This window comes from Eriocheir sinensis, chromosome 34, assembly GCF_024679095.1.
Source record: "Eriocheir sinensis breed Jianghai 21 chromosome 34, ASM2467909v1, whole genome shotgun sequence".
NCBI lineage: Eukaryota > Metazoa > Arthropoda > Malacostraca > Decapoda > Varunidae > Eriocheir > Eriocheir sinensis.
In genome coordinates, this window is record NC_066542.1 from 3,182,393 (window position 1) to 3,200,333 (window position 17,941).

The 17,941-nt window shown below is 48.7% G+C and overlaps 1 protein-coding gene and 1 long non-coding RNA gene across 14 annotated transcripts in view; both read right to left on the reverse strand.

The window, feature by feature from the left end:
• LOC127006891 (protocadherin gamma-B4-like) overlaps window positions 1-14,169 on the reverse strand; it is a 35,501-nt gene extending 21,332 nt beyond the window's left edge. For 2 of the 13 annotated variants that reach the window (XR_007759850.1, XM_050877235.1), the window contains exon 1: window positions 323-446. Coding sequence is in view for 4 of the 13 variants with exons in the window: in XM_050877235.1 (XP_050733192.1) it covers window positions 323-364 (42 nt within the window). In the remaining 9 variants the exon portion in view is untranslated. Of the gene's footprint in view, window positions 1-322; window positions 447-617; window positions 785-9,328; window positions 9,455-14,042 lie in introns of those variants that run through there. The other 11 variants (XM_050877232.1, XM_050877233.1, XM_050877237.1 and 8 more) reach the window with 9 other exon arrangements.
• Window positions 14,170-15,032: 863 nt separating this feature from the next.
• Window positions 15,033-17,941, reverse strand: LOC127006893 (uncharacterized). Its single transcript, XR_007759867.1, has 2 exons — window positions 17,621-17,941; window positions 15,033-15,306 (listed from the first exon to the last, which is right to left on the reverse strand). It is a non-coding gene; the product is annotated as an uncharacterized LOC127006893 (long non-coding RNA).

The following is a 17,941-nucleotide window of genomic DNA, read 5'->3' on the forward strand; positions in this document are numbered from 1 at the left end:
CATGAACAGTAGCGGTCATAGGTTATAGTGATAGAGGTAGTGAATTTGATGGCGAGTTTGATGGCTTGGCAGGTCAGGGCCGGGCTGTCAACTCAACCCATTATACACCATCACCATCATCATCACCACTGCCACTATCATCACTGTCACCACCACCATCACCACCACCATCACTGTCACCACCATCACTGTCACCACCACCACCATCACCACCACCATCACCACTGCCATCACCATCGTCATCACCACCACCATCACTCACTATCACCACCAACACCTGTCACCACCACCACCATCACCACCGTCATGCACCACTTACCACCACCACCACCACCGTCACCACCACTACCACCGTCATCACCATCACCACCACCACCACTAGCTGCCACCATCACCACTACCTATCACCATCACCAGTCCCATCACCACCAATGTCACCACTGCCATCACTATCACCACCACCACCATCAACACTCACTACCGCCGTCATCACCATCAACACCCACCACCGCCATCACCACCACCATCACATTAGGCGGATTTTCCAATTTTCACCTTTTCCCACGCCCTGATTTATTGTCTCTGCACACCAAAATAAGGACAAAGAATCCACCTACCTTTCCACAGCATGGTGCTTCCTGGCATTGTATAATAACCTGAAAAACAACGAAAATAAGAGAGCTCTATCGGCGGCCACGAACATACGGCGGCGGAGGAGGAGGCCGTGACGTCATCATAGTGTTGGAACTTTAAAAAAACACTATAAGCTTACAACTTAACGACGGATAAATAGAGCAAGTTCATTGGTAAAAACACGCTCAAAATAACGGATAAGAGAAAATAAATAAGATCAGGGCAGGCTACTAACGAAAGAAAAAGAATAGAAACGAGGGGAAAATTTGGATCAGTTAAGTCTTCAGAACATTTAAACTCGGTGCATAAGAACGTGTTTAAGTGTGCAGGGTGACGTGGATAAGTGTGAAAAAGTGTAGAAAAGTGTGCAGAAGGACATGAGAAACGAGACAAAGCGGGGAAGGTCAAAATAATAATAATAATAGGACAAAGGAGACCCAATCAGCGCGATCCTTTCGGCAGAGAAAGTATCGCTAGAGATAAGACTACCCCCTCACACCAGACACTTAAATGCTTGTACACTAACATCGATGGCCTCAGTAACAAAACCGCTGAACTAGACGCTCTCCTCGACAAAGAACAACCAGACCTAGTCTTTCTTACAGAAACCAAGTGCAATAGGGACACCCTGAGTTCCAATATCTTCAACACCAAGAAATACACTGTCATAAGAAGGGACAGACCTGTACAGAATGCACCGGGAGGAGGAGTAGCCTTATTGGTGAACAATGGACTCATCGCGAATGAGGATTCTGTCGGTTGCCTGAATGACCACCAAGGCCAAGAGTCAGTCTGGTGTGAGGTTAAGTGTCAGAGGGCGGGGAGGGATTTAATTATAGGCACTATTTATAGGACTCCGTCATCCAGTCATGACAACAATGATCTCATCTGTGACCTGATTAGATTAAGTGAATCTTATTCTAAGGAAAAGCAAATACTAGTCTGTGGCGACTTCAACTTTGGAAACATCGTCTGGGAAGAGAACCGTACAGTGAGTGGCACTCAGGGTTATGGCCAAGCCTGTAAATTCCTGGATGCTGTGAATGACAACTTTTGGACCCAAAATGTGGACGACTGGACCCATATGCGGGATACAGATAACCCTTCCCGACTAGACCTAGTATTTACAAAAACCGACACTGAAATCCATGACCTATGCTTCCTACCACCCATCGGCTTGAGTAAACATGCAGTTTTAACTTTTACCCTCACAACAGACCACAAAGTAAATGAACCTGATGGAAATGAATGGAAGCTGAACTATCACAAAGCTGACATACCTAAATTGCGGGAGGAATTTGCCAAGACCGACTGGGCGAGCCTGTTTGCTGCCGAGCCAGTGAGTGAAAAATGGGAGATTTTTATGAAACACTACGCCAAGACTGTTCAGGCTTGTGTCCCACACTATAAAAGAAGCCAAGGAACCACCAGGCCCAAATGGATGACCAGAAGGTTACAGGCACTTATAGCCAAGAAGGAAGAAGCATGGCAGCAATACAGAACAAGGAGGACCGACACCCACAGAGAACAGTACATCAGACACAGAAACATAGTGACGAGAGAGGTGAGGACAGCCAAGTGGAACTACGAGAGACAGGTGGCTCTAGATTCTACAGAGAACCCAAAGCACTTCTGGGCCTATGTTCGTTCTAAGACTGGAACCAAAGAAAAACTTACAGCACTAAAGGATGACACCGGGAAACTAACAGAAAACGACAAAGAAACAGCGCAAGTCATGAACCGAGCCTTCAATACAGTGTTTATTAGGGAGAACATGGGTATTCCTATACCACCCCCAGATAATGTGCACCAGGGCCCCAAGATATCTACTGTATCTCTGACTAGAGGGGAATTAAAGTCAAGGCTGTCAGCACTCAATGCCTCCAAAGCCCCAGGTCCTGACGGAATTTCCCCCCTTGTGCTGAAGGAATGTGCCGACATTTTATGTGACCCCCTCCTTGACATCTTTAGATCATCCTTGAGCACTGGGGAAGTCCCGGAGGATTGGAGAAAGGCCAACATCTCTCCTATCTACAAAAAAGGATCGAAGACTGACCCACTCAATTACCGCCCTGTGTCCCTTACAAGTGTTGTGTCCAAGGTCTTAGAAGGGGTGATCCGTGAGGGTTTAGTACACTATTTGGCCACTCACGACCTTATAACGGACAGCCAACACGGCTTCCGGAAAAATAGAAGCTGCCTCACCAACCTCCTCTGCTACGTCGACGACCTCGTCAATGCTGTGGACAGAGGAGACTGTGTCGATGTCAACTACCTGGACTGCGAGAAGGCATTTGACAGAGTTCCCCATGAGAGACTTGGCACTAAACTTAAGGCAATGGGTGTCGATGGGCTTCTCCTGAAATGGATCAAGAGCTTCCTGTCAGGACGGTACCACAGGGTCACTATCAGGACCTTCCACTCTGAATGGCTTCCTGTGCACAGCGGCGTTCCCATGTGACAGTTCTGGGCCCAGTGCTGTTCATCGTGTACATCAATGACCTGACCAGTCATCTGGAATCCAGCGTGAGCCTCTTTGCTGATGACGCCAAGATATACCGCACCATCCAGACACCTGAGGACCTTGCAATTCTGCAGAGGGACATGGCACGGCTGGATGATTGAGCGCAAAGTGGCTGTTAACTTTTAACTCCGAGAAATGCAAAACAATGCACATTGGCCGACTCAATCCTCAACAACACTACCAGCTCGGCAACAAGACCCTTCAAAAGTCATCCAAAGAAAAAGATCTCGGAGTCACAATTTCCAACGACCTCAAACCAGCCACTCACATAGCCACTATAGCGGCCAAAGCAAACAGCCGCCTTGGCGTCATCAACAGGAACATTGTGGTTCTCAGCAGAAAGATCCTCCTCCCACTCTACCTAGCCCTGGTCCGCCCGATCCTTGATTACGGCGCCCAAGTGTGGTCCCCACACCAGATAGGAGACATTCAGACCCTAGAAAAGGTGCAGAGGAGGGCGACAAAGCTGGTCCCGGAACTGTCCCACCTTCCATATGAAGAAAGGTGCAGCCAACTCGGTATCCAGACACTCAAGGACAGAAGAACGCGGGGGGACATGATAGAGACCTATAAGCTCCTGCACGGTTTTGAAGATGTCCCCTACACCAAATTCTTCCACCTTAACACCAATAACCTCAGGGGACACAGCCTTAAATTAGTGAGACCCGACCACTGGACAACCACCACCAAGGGAAATTGGTTTGCGATTAGAACCATCGACCACTGGAACGCCCTCCCTGAGAGCGTAGTAACAGCCCCCACGATAGCCACTTTTAAAGCACGATATGACAGACACATAAACAGACCCTAACACTGGCTGACTTGACATAGAGGTGGGGATCACTACAAGAAGTTCTCTTCTTATTTCCCCACTACCATTTCATAGGTGAGCATTCATAGGTGAGCAGGGATGATGTCACGGCCTACAGTGACGTCACTACTTCCTCCTCTTCCTTTTTTTCTTTCGTATTGTTGTGCTGAAAGCTTCCCCCGGGGTCTATGGGCCTCTGGAAGACTCTGGGAGGAGCGAGCAGGGGGGCGGGGAGCAAGGCCCCGCCCGTGGCCAGGCAGCGGGCTGGCACAGGCGCTGGAGCAACGATATGGGACCAAGCACCAAAATGAGCTCTTCAGGGTTAGGTTCAGAACCCGCAACAGGAGGCGCGGCGAGTCTCTTCAGGAACTCGCTCAGGACCTTGAGAGCATGACGCACAAGGCATACCCAGGTGCCACCCCTGACCTGCTGACGGTTTTGCTGCGTGATCAATTCATCGATGCCCTGGACAGCCCTCAGCTGAAGATACAAGTGAACCAAGCTAAGCCAACATCAATGCAGAAAGCTCTGGCACGTGCCATGGAGTTTGAGTCCTTTGTTAGGTTTAGCTTGTCAAGCTTCAGGGACGACTCGACTTCTGGCTTTAGGGCACGAAAGGGCGCTGTCAGCGACACAGACAGGTTCCAAGGAACGTGCTGGTACTGCGAGAAGGTTGGGCACAAGGAGGACGAATGCTATAAGAGGAAAAAGGAATATGAAGGTGGCGCTAGGAAGAAGCCCAGAGAAGGACCCAAGTGCTGGACCTGTGGAGAAAAGGGGCACTGGAAGAATGAGTGTCGGAAAAATGTGCCCCCGGCGAGGGACCACCACTCGGGAAACTAAGGAGGGGGCAGCGACCAGTCTGTCCTGTACATGCCCCGAAGATATTAAAGTGCAGGAGAACCACCATGACGAGTTGCCAAGTGGAGGGCAAGGTTGACGGAGTGTTGTGGCCTGTGGTCGTCGACACAGGCTCGGAACGCACATTGGTGCGGCCTGACGTGGTGAGTCATCGTCGGCTTCCTAAGACGTCGCATCGACTGTGCGGAGTCACTGGACACTATGCAGAGCTCAAAGGCCCAGTGGACGTGAACTTTGAGCTCGGAGGAAAGGAAGAGTTCCTCTCTGTCTACGTGGCTGAAATGGACGACCCCTGTATCCTAGGTATGGATTATCTTGTCTCCCACAGGTGCGAGCTGGACTTCCGCGCTAAGCAGCTGACTGTAAGAGGAAGGAGGGTGCCGCTGACGACTGTGAACAAGGGGGCCTGCCAGTGACGGTCAAGCGCACCACCATTATTCCTCCGAGGTCAGAGATGCTGTTACCCTGTCAAATTACGGGTGTCCCCCCGGCTAGTCTGTGTGTGGTAGAGAGTGGAAGTCGATGCTCGGTAGAAAACGGGGTGATTGCAGGCAGTACTTTGGCAGACCCTACTGCAGCGGAAGTGCCTGATGTCGTGGCCAATGTCTCCTTCAGCCCAAAGAAAACAAAACAAGGGACCATGGTGGGGTTGTGCCAAGAGATCGACCAGAAACCGAGAACCTGTGTCCGCAGGAGAACCCTGACGAAGCCCCAGGAGGAGCTGCCCGACTACCTGCGCGACCTGTTTGACAGGAGCTCCAAGTGTCTAGAGGAGTCCCAAGTGGAACAGCTCAGGGAGCTTCTCGTGAGGAATGCAGATGTGTTTTCCACAGGAGACCTGGACTTGGGGTGTACGGACCTTGTAGAGCACCACATCGACACAGGTAGCCACCGCCCAGTGAAGCAAGCTCCTCGAAGGATGCCACCAGCCCGTCGCAAGGAGATGGATGAGGTGATGGATGATCTCCGGCAACAGGGGTTAATCGAGCGGTCCAGCAGCCCGTGGGCGTCTGCTGTAATGCTCGTCAGGAAAAAGGACGGTTCCCTCAGGTGTTGGGTGGACTACCGAGCCCTCAACGATCTCACCATCAAGGATTTATACCCACTCCCACGGATCGACGACACGCTCGACGCTTTGGTGGGCTCCAAGTGGTTTTCAACACTAGATATGAAGTCTGGGTATCACCAAGTCAAAATGTCGGAGCAGGACAAAAGGAAAACAGCCTTCTCCTACGGTCAAGGCCTGTGGCAGTTTAAGGTCATGCCCTTTGGCCTGTGCAACGCGCCGGCCACGTTCGAGCGGCTGATGGAGAAGGTGCTGGAGGGACTTCACTGGAAGACGGCACTCATCTACCTCGACGACGTGGTCTTTGGCCAGACCTTCGATCAGGAGATGGAAAGGCTATCAGAGGTTTTCGCCCGGTTTAGAGCTGCACACCTTAAACTCAGCCCGAAGAAATGCTGCCTATTCCAAAAGAAGGTCCAATACTTGGGACACATCGTGAGCGAGGCTGGAGTACGCACTGATCCTGAGAAGGTGGCTGCGGTAAAGGACTGGCCGACACCCACCAACGTGAAGGAGCTGCGGAGCTTCCTCGGGTTGTGCACAAACTACCGCAGGTTTGTGAAAGGCTTCGCTACGATTGCTGCACCACTGCACCTCCTGACGAAGAAGGGGCGCAAGTTTGAGTGGACAGCGGAAACTCAGGTTGCCTTTGAGAAGCTCGAGGAGGCCCTCATCAGCTCGCCCGTACTCAACTACCCAGACCCCTCTAAGCCTTTTGTACTGGATTGTGATGAGGGGATTGGTGGAGTGCTGTCCCAGGCATGTGCCGACATGGAACGGGTTGTGGCCTACTTCAGCAAGAAGCTCACCCCAGCCGAGAAAAACTATTGCGTGACCCGGAAAGAACTCCTGCCAGTAGTCAAGAGCCTTGACTTTTTCCATGCTTACCTGTACGGTGCAACTTTCGCCATCCGCACGGATCACGCTGCATTGCGGTGGCTGAAGTCACTGAAAAACCCTGAGGGCCAACTTGCTCGCTGGATAGGTAAACTAGAGCAGCATCACTACACTATTGTGCACCGATCAGGGCTAACACACGGTAACGCGGACAGCTTGAGCCGGCGCCCCTGCCTACCTGAGTGTCAACATTGCCTCCAGAGGGAAAGTGTCCAGAACATGTGCCGCCGCACTACAGTGGAACAGACAGCGGAGGTGCCATGGGAAGACTTGGGAAAACTGCAGCGGGAGGATCGAGATCTGAGGCCAATTATGGAGTGGCTGAGTCAGTCGTCAACGCGACCTGGGTGGGAAGTAATCTCGAGAGAAAGCCCTACCACCAAGAATTACTGGACTCAGTGGGACACTCTTCGGATGGACAACGGGGTGTTGCAACGACGCTGGGTTTCTCATGATGGTCTTGACCACTACTGGTCCACGGTGCTACCTATGAAGTCCCGGGAAGGCGTCTTGAAAGAAATGCACGACAGCATCACCAGCGGACACCTTGGGGTAAAGAAGACACTGAGTCGCCTGCGCCAAAGGTTCTACTGGGTTGGCATGAGGAAGGACATGGAAGAATGGTGTCACGCGTGAGGTGTGCTGTGCAAAGAAGGGCCCCAAGAAGCGTCACCGTGCCCCATTGCAACTATATACCAGGTTGGAGCCCCCATAGAACGGGTGGCAGTGGATATAGCAGGACCCTTGCCTCTGACGACGAACGGAAATAGGTACATCTGCGTCACAATGGATTACTTCACCAAGTGGCCGGAAACCTACGCCATCCCTGACCAGGAAGCCACTACCATCGCTAAGGTATTGGTGGAGGAGTTCTTCTGTCGCTTCGGTGTGCCTAACGAGCTCCATTCCGACCAGGGAAGGAATTTTGAGTCAATAGTCCTTGCTGAGTGCTGCAAGCTTCTGGGTATCAAGAAGACCCGGACCACCCCTCTGCACCCACAGTCAGATGGAATGGTAGAGAGGTTTAATTGAACGTTGGGCCAGGAGTTGGCCAAACAGTGCAACAATGGTCAGTCTTCATGGGATCAGAAGCTGCCTTCGCTCCTCATGGCCTACAGGTCTGTCGCCCACAAGACTACGGGGTATTCGCCGGCAAAGCTGATGTTTGGACGTGAGCTGCGATTGCCGGTGGACCTACTGACAGGAAGGCCTCCTGGGGAAAGCCTTCCAAGGGACACTTCCAGTTTTGCCCGTCAGCTAGAGGAACGGCTGGAAGAGGTGCACCATCAAGTCCGTGGTGCCTTGAAGTTCTCTGGGGAGGCCATGAAGCGCGGTTAAAATATGAGGGCAAGCCACATTGACTTCAAGGAAAGAGACCAAGTCTGGCTTTACAACCCGCAGAAGAAGAAAGGACAGTCTTCGAAGTTACAGAGCCACTGGGAAGGCCCTTATGCTGTGCTAGAACGCCTCTCCGACGTGACTTACCGAATCCGGAGAACGGAAAGGATCAAGCCGAAAGTTGTCCGCGTCAACCGGCTATGGAAGTACCACGGTCCGGGAAACTACACCTGGAACAACTACAGACACCCAGCAGCCGATCAAAACGCAAGGGACGTCCAGGACCGAGAGGAGGCCGACGACGACATGGACCTTTCAGCCGAGGGAGATAACCTCCCGGCTTCGGCAGATGTTCCAGGGACACCCCAAGATGCGGACGACGACGAGGCGCACCAGGAGACAGACGCGCAGGAGGCAGCGAACAGAAGACAGATACAACGCAGGCGTCCACAGCGATACGATGATTATTATGTTTTTGATTAATTCTCTTATGTTTGTATATAGTTAAGTGTATGATCGGGACGATCACAATTAAGAGGGGGGGATAGTGTTGTGCTGGAAGCTTCCCCCGGCGTCCATGGGCCTCTAGAAGGCTCCGCGAGGAGCGAGCAGGGGGGCGGGGAGCAAAGCCTCGTCCGCGCCCCGCGTGGCGCGGCCAGACGCAAGGCGGGAAGTGTTGCCAACTCGCACATATTTTTGCTACATGTTCTTGTATGATCTAAAATATACTGTAACATTCTAGACTGTACTGTTCTGGATATATATAGGAGAAGAGGGCGAGAGGAGACGGTCCCAGTCATAGTAAGCTAGTGGTCAGTGAAGAGTCAGTGAAGTGTATTACTAAGGAAGAATATTAAACTACAGAAGTTGTGCAAGGTGTTTACATATCTCCCTCCCACGGAGTCTCTTGACGGCAACACGGAACCCAAGTAACACGTCCGGCTTAACAATACATCTTCCCTTCCTTCCTTCCTCCTTCCTTCATTTCTTTCCTCCCCAGTCAAAATACATCTTCCCTTCCTTCCTTCCTTCCTTTCCTCCCCAGTCAAAATACATCTTCCTTCCCTCCCTCTCCCTTCGCTGTCCTCCCTCGAAGAAATTCCTCCCCAGCTCCCATCTCTCTCCTTCCTCCACCATGGCGCTTGTTTTCCCCCTATTTTCTCCTCTTCCACAGCCTCCACATGCTTCCTGCACTCACCACAGACGGCGCGGAGTGGCTTCTCCAACAAGGCACTCGTCTCGCTCATCTTGGCGGCGTAAAACACGGGTAAAAGGTAGAAATATGGACTTGGCGGCGGGGTTTGTTTAGGTCCCCGCCTCTTGGTCTCGGCCTGGGTCTTAGGGCTCAGTACTCCCTTATCTAGGCCTTATTTCTCCTCCTATTCGTCCTCTGTGCTGCTTTTTCACATGTTTACCTTTCATTGGTGTTACGTTATTTGTGTTCCTTCACTAAAAGGCACACTATTTACCATGGCCAGGGAAATAAAGCGTTTTGTGGGTGTCTATAGCGGTCTTCACCCTTATATATTGCCCTTTTTCTCTTCATCCTGGAGATAAATCACATTGTACAATTAGACTCAGTCTTTTTCCATATCCACCAGCTCACAAAACCTAAAAATAATACTAAAAACCGGCATTGAATCATGAAATAGCGGTTATGGCGTCATTCTGTGCACTATTACAGGCTATAGACTATATGTATAGAGCGTCTGGAAGATGGAGAAACCATGGCGCTCCTCTGAAATATTTAGCTGGCTTTCCTTCACATCCCTTTCATTAGTTTTGCTCATTAAGTTAAATTATCCTTAAGACTTCTACAGTTCACCACCCATTTTGACACCCGCAACATGCATGTAGAGTAATACTATTTTGAATTATGTCCAAAAGAACGCATTCCATAGCTATAAACTATAATAAAGAGGTTAACAATAAAAAAAAAGTAAAAATACGAAACACTTAAAACATGTCCGATAACACATGAAAAAGTCTGAGTGCAGCCAATGGCATCGTTTACTTCACCCCCCTCCACCCTACCCCCTTATTCTTATGCAGTTCGTCTCCTGCTATAGTCTGTTCAGAGCATGAAGTCGGTTCAGGGTGGAGCTGGTATCGTCGTTTACCTCTAGCCATGGTGCCAAATCAGCCTTCGTACATGCATTTTTTTCTCTTATTTCCCACCCATGTGCTATATTTGAAAGTGATATTTTATATATTCTGTAAATAGTAAATTTAGCTACATAGTACAATGAGTGTCGATGTTTAGGATTATGACAAGGATTTGTATAAATTCTATGACATGTGGCAGCGATTTTTTCCCATGGTGCCACGTTGTGGTGTTGGTAGTGGTCGGTGTGTCCCCCTAGGTCCCTCCACCGGGTCGAGAGGGAGAGAGAGGGAGAGAGAGAGAGATAAACAGGTGGGATGTGGGTGGGTAGGCCGGGAGAGTGTGCTAATCTGAAAATGGCGGTCGAACTGGCAGCGCTGCACTCATGGGAATTCTGGAACCTGCCACACCTTGAACCGCCTTCATGCTCTGAACAGACTATAGCATGCGAGTTGGCTGTGCCTCACGCGCCTCCTCGCCTTGCGGTTCCCATGAGGCCCAAGGTTCGCAAACGCCGCCTTACCCGTTCCAGTCGGCTTGTCCCTTAGCAGGAGCATGCCTCTTCACTCTCTGGGAAGGACCTCGGAGGGCGCTCACGGAGTTCTGCTTCAGTCAGCACTGGCAGTGTTGACTCTGCCGATTCTGCTACAAGCTGCCGTCGTACCCCGTGCCCAGAAGAAACTGCGTTCGGGAGTGCCTGGCCCGTCACCTGCTGAAGATGTGGACCCCGTTACGTCTGACCCAGGAGCGGGTCAGGACACCGTAATGGAGACGTTGGAGGGTGTGGGTGATCATGTTCACACCCAGGCTTCGTTGAAGACGCCGCGGCATGTTTGGCATGCAGTAGCAGCCGTGTGTCAGCCTCTTCATGATCTGACTTGAGGTTGGCTAGGTCTTCACTCGAACTGACCTCGTTGAATTTTTTAAACAAAGGAACACAAAGCAACACAAAGAAAGAACAAACAACAGCAGACCTGCTGGTCCTTACGAGGCTGTTTGTGACAAGCTACACTAACTATCTAATCAAAGGTGGAAGATGAAGGACAGCAAAGGCGAAGGCTCCTCTCCAGCCAAAGCTGGCAGGAAAGGAAAAAGAACCATGCAGCATGGAAAATGCATGGAAATTATGTAGGAAAGAGGAAAGAACTACCATTACTGCTACCACTAACCGGGCGATAAAAGCGGACAAGGACACCAGTATTCGAAAGAACTTAACGTTATTACGACAATGAGTTATATCTTAGTTGCTGGTTGGATTCAAAATACTTGTCTAATCTATTCTTGAAGGCCGTAACTGTTGTACTATCAACGACATCACAGGGTAGAGAGTTCCAAACATTAACAACTCGATTGAAGAAGAAGTGTTTAGCTTCGTGCGACGAGAATCTTTCACCACTTATCTTCAAATTGTGATTTCTTCTTGTTGTATTTGATCGATCAATTGTAAAGTAATCTTCCGCATTAATATCACTGAATCCTTTAAACATTTTAAACACTTCTGTTAGATCGCCTCGCATTCTTTGTTTTGAGAGGCTGAATAAATTTACTTCTTTAAGCCTTTGTTCATATGATAAATTTCTCAACCTAGGAATCATCTTTGTTACTCTTCGTTGAACCCGTTCCAACTTTTCTATGTCTTTTCTGTAATAGGGAGACCAAAACTATACACAGTACTCTAGACGGGGTCGAACCAACGAATTATACAGTTTTAATATTACTTTTTCCGATTTATTATTAAAGACTCGTCCGATGAAGCCAACCAATTTGTTTGCAGTTTTAACTACCTCTGAACAATGCTGACCGGGCTTTAAATCGCTTGATATAGTGATTCCAAGATCCTTTTGTTTACTTACTGCAGAAAGTTGTTGGCCATTCATTACGTACCGAACGCGATTGTTATTTTTTCCGATGTGCAACACTTTACATTTCTCAACGTTAAATTTCATTTGCCATTGATTGGCCCAACGTGCAAGTCGATCTATATCTGATTGTAAAGCTTCTTCGTCGAGTGTCGCAGTTACTTTACTAGCAATTTTTGTGTCATCAGCAAATTTTGATACTTTGCAAGTGAGCCCATCATCGATATCATTAACAAATTAAGAAGAGCATGGGACCAAGCACTGATCCTTGAGGTACGTCGCTTTTGACATCGAGCCAATTAGATGTAACACCGTTTAGAACTACTCTGTTTCCGCTCAGAGAGCCAATCCGCAAGCCAATTGTGAATGTTACCCGAGATACCGTGCGCCAATAATTTGCTGAGCAATCGTTGGTGGGGGACCTTATCAAATGCCTTTTGAAAATCCAGATATATAATATCTACTGATCTACTTTCATCGAACACCTCAAAAATATAATGAAAAATATCAACTAAGTTGGTTAAACACGAACGTTTACTACGGAAGCCATGCTGCGAATTATTTATTATATTATTTTCTTCGAAGAATTTCACCATATTGTCGCGAATGGTAGTCTCCATTAACTTACAAACAATCGATGACAAGTTCTTGTCCATCAAGGAGATTGTCAACACCCATCTGGCACCAGGTGTCTGCCAAAAATGCACCTAGGTTCACCTTGTTGTCTTGGTTGTTTATGTACTTGGACCACTGCTTTGGAACTGGTGTGTCTAGGCCTTGAATGTTTACCTGTAAGCCTGCAGATGTACCGCGTTCCTTCGCTCCCCAGCCTTGATTGACAGATCAAGGTAACGGTCAAAGACAACATCGACACCAAGCGGTACAGTAAACTGGTTGTAATCATTGGTGGGATTCATATTTTTTTAAGAACAGGTTCTCTCTACGAGGGGTTTACCAAAATAAGTTATAAGTAAAAGGTGTTCATGAGGGGAAAATTGAGAATCCCTGATTTAAGCTAGCAGTAACAACCGGTTCTCGGGATTAAAGAAATTCCAAGAACAGGTTCTTGCGAACCGGTGCGAACCGGCTGAATCCCATCACTGGTTGTGATACTTGGAAGCCATTTCACCGAAGGTCACTACCCCGCCAAACTTTGTTATATGTATCACTGCCATTGCATCAAAGAGGTGAGCTGAACGCTTCCCACTGGTTGCTCGTGGCAGATTTGGTTGAACTTGTATCCTTTTCTCCAGCTCAGTAAGGAGTAGCTACGCTTTTGTTTGTCTTCCCTAAACTGTCATCAGGATGTGCAAGGGAGAATGGTACTGTTGTAAGTTTGTAACTGAGGACATCTTTCAAGTCAATGTCTCGCGATCTTGCTGCAATCACAAGGCGACCAAAAAGGTTACGGTCGGCACCAAAGAGACTATATAGTCTCCTTGGTCGGCACCAACAGTTAGCACCTTTTGTTACCTGTCTTCAATTAATGTTTTCTTCTTTGCTAGAGAGACAAATGTTTTGATCTTCAGGTTTGGTATAGCATCAAAAAAATTCACTTAATTGGTAGTCTGTCTCTGTTCAACAAATTCCATCATCTTCCGTTGATATATAATTCCACCACTAAATATATAGCACTTGAGAAACGGAAGCTATACTGGAACAGCTATCACGGTCGTTAGCCCAAACCACTCAACTATATTCAGCATATACTCTGAATTATCTGCACTAAAGAAAAATAACATGTGGATGGCTGAATTCTATATGTATAATGCTTGTGTGTGTGTCGTAACTGTATACCCCTAAGGGAGCCGTGTTACAGGTAGACAAGTGTAATAGAGAAAACATAGATGGCGACTCACCAGTAGGTATGTTGTATGCCACAGTATGCCGCAGCTGGCCGCCCTGTCCAGTATACACAAACTAAAGAGGCCTCCTAGTAAGATATATACTTAAGTCAGTGGGCTGCTGGTGTGCTGGCCGGCGACTCAGACTATGCTGCTGGTGTATAGTATGATGAAGACGGGGCGTGGATGGTGTGGTGACGCGAGCAGCGGGAGCGGTGTGTTTATCACTTATGGTGGTCAGTGGATAACTAAACCGTGTGGGTATCGGGCGCCTCCCTTCTCAACTTTTAATAACACGCAGAACCCACTGCGTCGAACCCGTTTCACCCTTTAATAACTTATGGTACTTGACTAACCACTATTGCCAATTCCCTTCTTACCATTATTATATACAATATGTACAACCTATCATACCTATACGATTATGCACGTATAGTTATGATAGTGTGCGTGTGTGTGTGTGTGTGTGTGTGTGTGTGTGAGAGAGAGAGAGAGAGAGAGAGAGAGAGAGAGAGAGAGAGAGAGAGAGAGAGAGAGAGAGAGGTTGGGGGTGAAGAGGGGGAGGGCAGGGGAAACGGAGGAGGGAGGGAGGAAGGGGAAGACAGGAGAGGGTGGGTATACACGTCACAGCAACGTCACGCTTCCCCTGTTCGAATGTCTAGATGGCCATGCCAGGCTTCGCCAATAAAGTCAAGAGTAAGCGACTTAATCATTCACATTTTGCAATGCACTATATTGCCAAAAATTAGGGCAGGGCGTCAACAATGCTGTGCCAAAATACCGCACTGCTCAAGCTGCTCCTTTAGAAGATATTTGCGAAAAACGATGGGTCAAGGCCCCTGAAACGCATAGTAGTGGTGGTGTCTGCCCTGTTTGTGCTGGTGTCTTTTACAGGTGTGTGGCAGGTGTGTAGGTGTGTGTGGACAGCAGGTGTGTGTGGCTGGATGTCACACTAGCCCTGTGTCCCGGGGTGATGGATTATTTCCAGCCACGGACTTGAGGGCCAATGTGACGGAGATGAGGTCCAAGCCCACCGGCAGCTTATCATGCCGCCAACATTACCTCTACCTGAAGAAGGTTTAAAGACATGCACACTGCGTTGCAGGGTTCGTTTATTTACTGATTCCACTGGTGCTGGATTGAACAACTATCCATGAATGAGGCAGGAGACCCACATACTGCTTTCCAGGGTTCGTTTATTTACTGATTCCAGTGGTGCTGGGTTGAACAACTATCCATCAATGGGGCAGGAGAACCATTTCAATGAAGACTGACCAATTCCTGAAGGACAATAAGTTGCACACCCGTGCTCAACATGATGTCCTAGCCCGACCGCGGCGAGCGAGGGGTGTGAGCACAGCACGGCGGCCTGGGGGAGGGAAGATACACGACAATTATCATGACAAAAGTGGCCAGTGTGTGTGTGTGTGTGTGTGTGTGTGTGTGAGTGTGTCGTTGAAAAGAAGCAACACAACGCCATGGACCAGTGTGTGTGTGTCGTTGAAAAGAAGCAACACAACGCCATGGACCAGTGTGTGTGTATCTTTAAAAGAAGCAACACAACGCCATGGACCAGTGTGTGTGTGTCGTTGAAAAGAAGCAACACAACGCCATGGACCAGTGTGTGTGTATCTTTAAAGGAAGCAACACAACGCCATGGACCAGCGTGTGTGTATCTTTAAAGGAAGCAACACAACGCCATGGACCAGTGTGAGTGTGTCGTTGAAAAGAAGCAACACAACGCCATGGACCAGTGTGTGTGTATCTTTAAAGGAAGCAACACAACGCCATGGACCAGTGTGTGTGTCGTTGAAAAGAAGCAACACAACGCCATGGACCAGTGTGTGTGTGTCGTTGAAAAGAAGCAACACAACGCCATGGACCAGTGTGAGTGTGTCGTTGAAAAGAAGCAACACAACGCCATGGACCAGTGTGTGTGTGTCGTTGAAAAGAAGCAACACAACGCCATGGACCAGTGTGTGTGTGTCGTTGAAAAGAAGCAACACAACGCCATGGACCAGTGTGTGTGTGTGTCGTTGAAAAGAAGCAACACAACGCCATGGACCAGTGTGTGTGTGTGTCGTTGAAAAGAACCAACACAACGCCATGGACCAGTGTGTGTGTATCTTTAAAGGAAGCAACACAACGCCATGGACCAGTGTGTGTGTGTCGTTGAAAAGAAGCAACACAACGCCATGGACCAGTGTGTGTGTGTCGTTGAAAAGAACCAACACAACGCCATGGACCAGTGTGTGTGTGAATCATTGAAAAGAAGCAACACAACGCCATGGACCAGTGTGTGTGTGTCGTTGAAAAGAACCAACACAACGCCATGGACCAGTGTGTGTGAATCATTGAAAAGAACCAACACAACGCCATGGACCAGTGTGTGTGTGTCGTTGAAAAGAACCAACACAACGCCATGGACCAGTGTGTGTGAATCATTGAAAAGAAGCAACACAACGCCATGGACCAGTGTGTGTGTATCATTGAAAAGAACCAACACAACGCCATGGACCAGTGTGTGTGTATCATTGAAAAGAAGCAACACAACGCCATGGACCAGTGTGTGTGTATCATTGAAAAGAAGCAACACAACGCCATGGACCAGTGTGTGTGAATCATTGAAAAGAAGCAACACAACGCCATGGACCAGTGTGTGTATCTTTAAAGGAAGCAACACAACGCCATGGACCAGTGTGTGTGTATCTTTAAAAGAAGCAACACAACGCCATGGACCAGTGTGTGTGTATCTTTAAAAGAAGCAACACAACGCCATGGACCAGTGTGTGTGTATCTTTAAAAGAAGCAACACAACGCCATGGACCAGTGTGTGTGTGTCGTTGAAAAGAAGCAACACAACGCCATGGACCAGTGTGTGTGAATCATTGAAAAGAAGCAACACAACGCCATGGACCAGTGTGTGTGAATCATTGAAAAGAAGCAACACAACGCCATGGACCAGTGTGTGTGTGTCGTTGAAAAGAAGCAACACAACGCCATGGACCAGTGTGTGTATCATTGAAAAGAAGCAACACAACGCCATGGACCAGTGTGTGTGTGTCGTTGAAAAGAAGCAACACAACGCCATGGACCAGTGTGTGTGAATCATTGAAAAGAAGCAACACAACGCCATGGACCAGTGTGTGTGAATCATTGAAAAGAAGCAACACAACGCCATGGACCAGTGTGTGTGAATCATTGAAAAGAACCAACACAACGCCATGGACCAGTGTGTGTGTGAATCATTGAAAAGAAGCAACACAACGCCATGGACCAGTGTGTGAATCATTGAAAAGAACCAACACAACGCCATGGACCAGTGTGTGTGAATCATTGAAAAGAACCAACACAACGCCATGGACCAGTGTGTGTGAATCATTGAAAAGAACCAACACAACGCCATGGATCAGTGTGTGTATCTTTAAAAGAACCAACACAACGCCATGGACCAGTGTGTGTGTTATTCATTGAAAAGAACCAACACAACGCCATGGACCAGTGTGTGTGTATCTTTAAAGGAAGCAACACAACGCCATGGACCAGTGTGTGTGTGTCGTTGAAAAGAACCAACACAACGCCATGGACCAGTGTGTGTGTATCTTTAAAGGAAGCAACACAACGCCATGGACCAGTTTGGCCAACAGAGGAACAACATCAGTGAGCTGAGCCCTCCAACTCACCAACACGGCCATCAGCAGGAGAAAGGCAGCGGTCACCTTCATGGTGGGGCTTCAGGGTTGTGAGTAGCTGAGTCCTTTGTAATTCACCTCTTGGTCTGCTGTGGGTCTCGAGACAGCCAGGTTTTATATCCGACAATGCAGACAGTGTTGCCAGATTGAATAGCAAAATGTATCTTGCTGCCTCAAATTTTCCGTCTCTCTCTCTCTCTCTCTCTCTCTCTCTCTCTCTCTCTCTCTCTCTCTCTCTCTCTCTCTCTCTCTCTCTCTCTCTCTCTCTCTCTCTCTCTCACACACACACACACACACACACACACACACGAT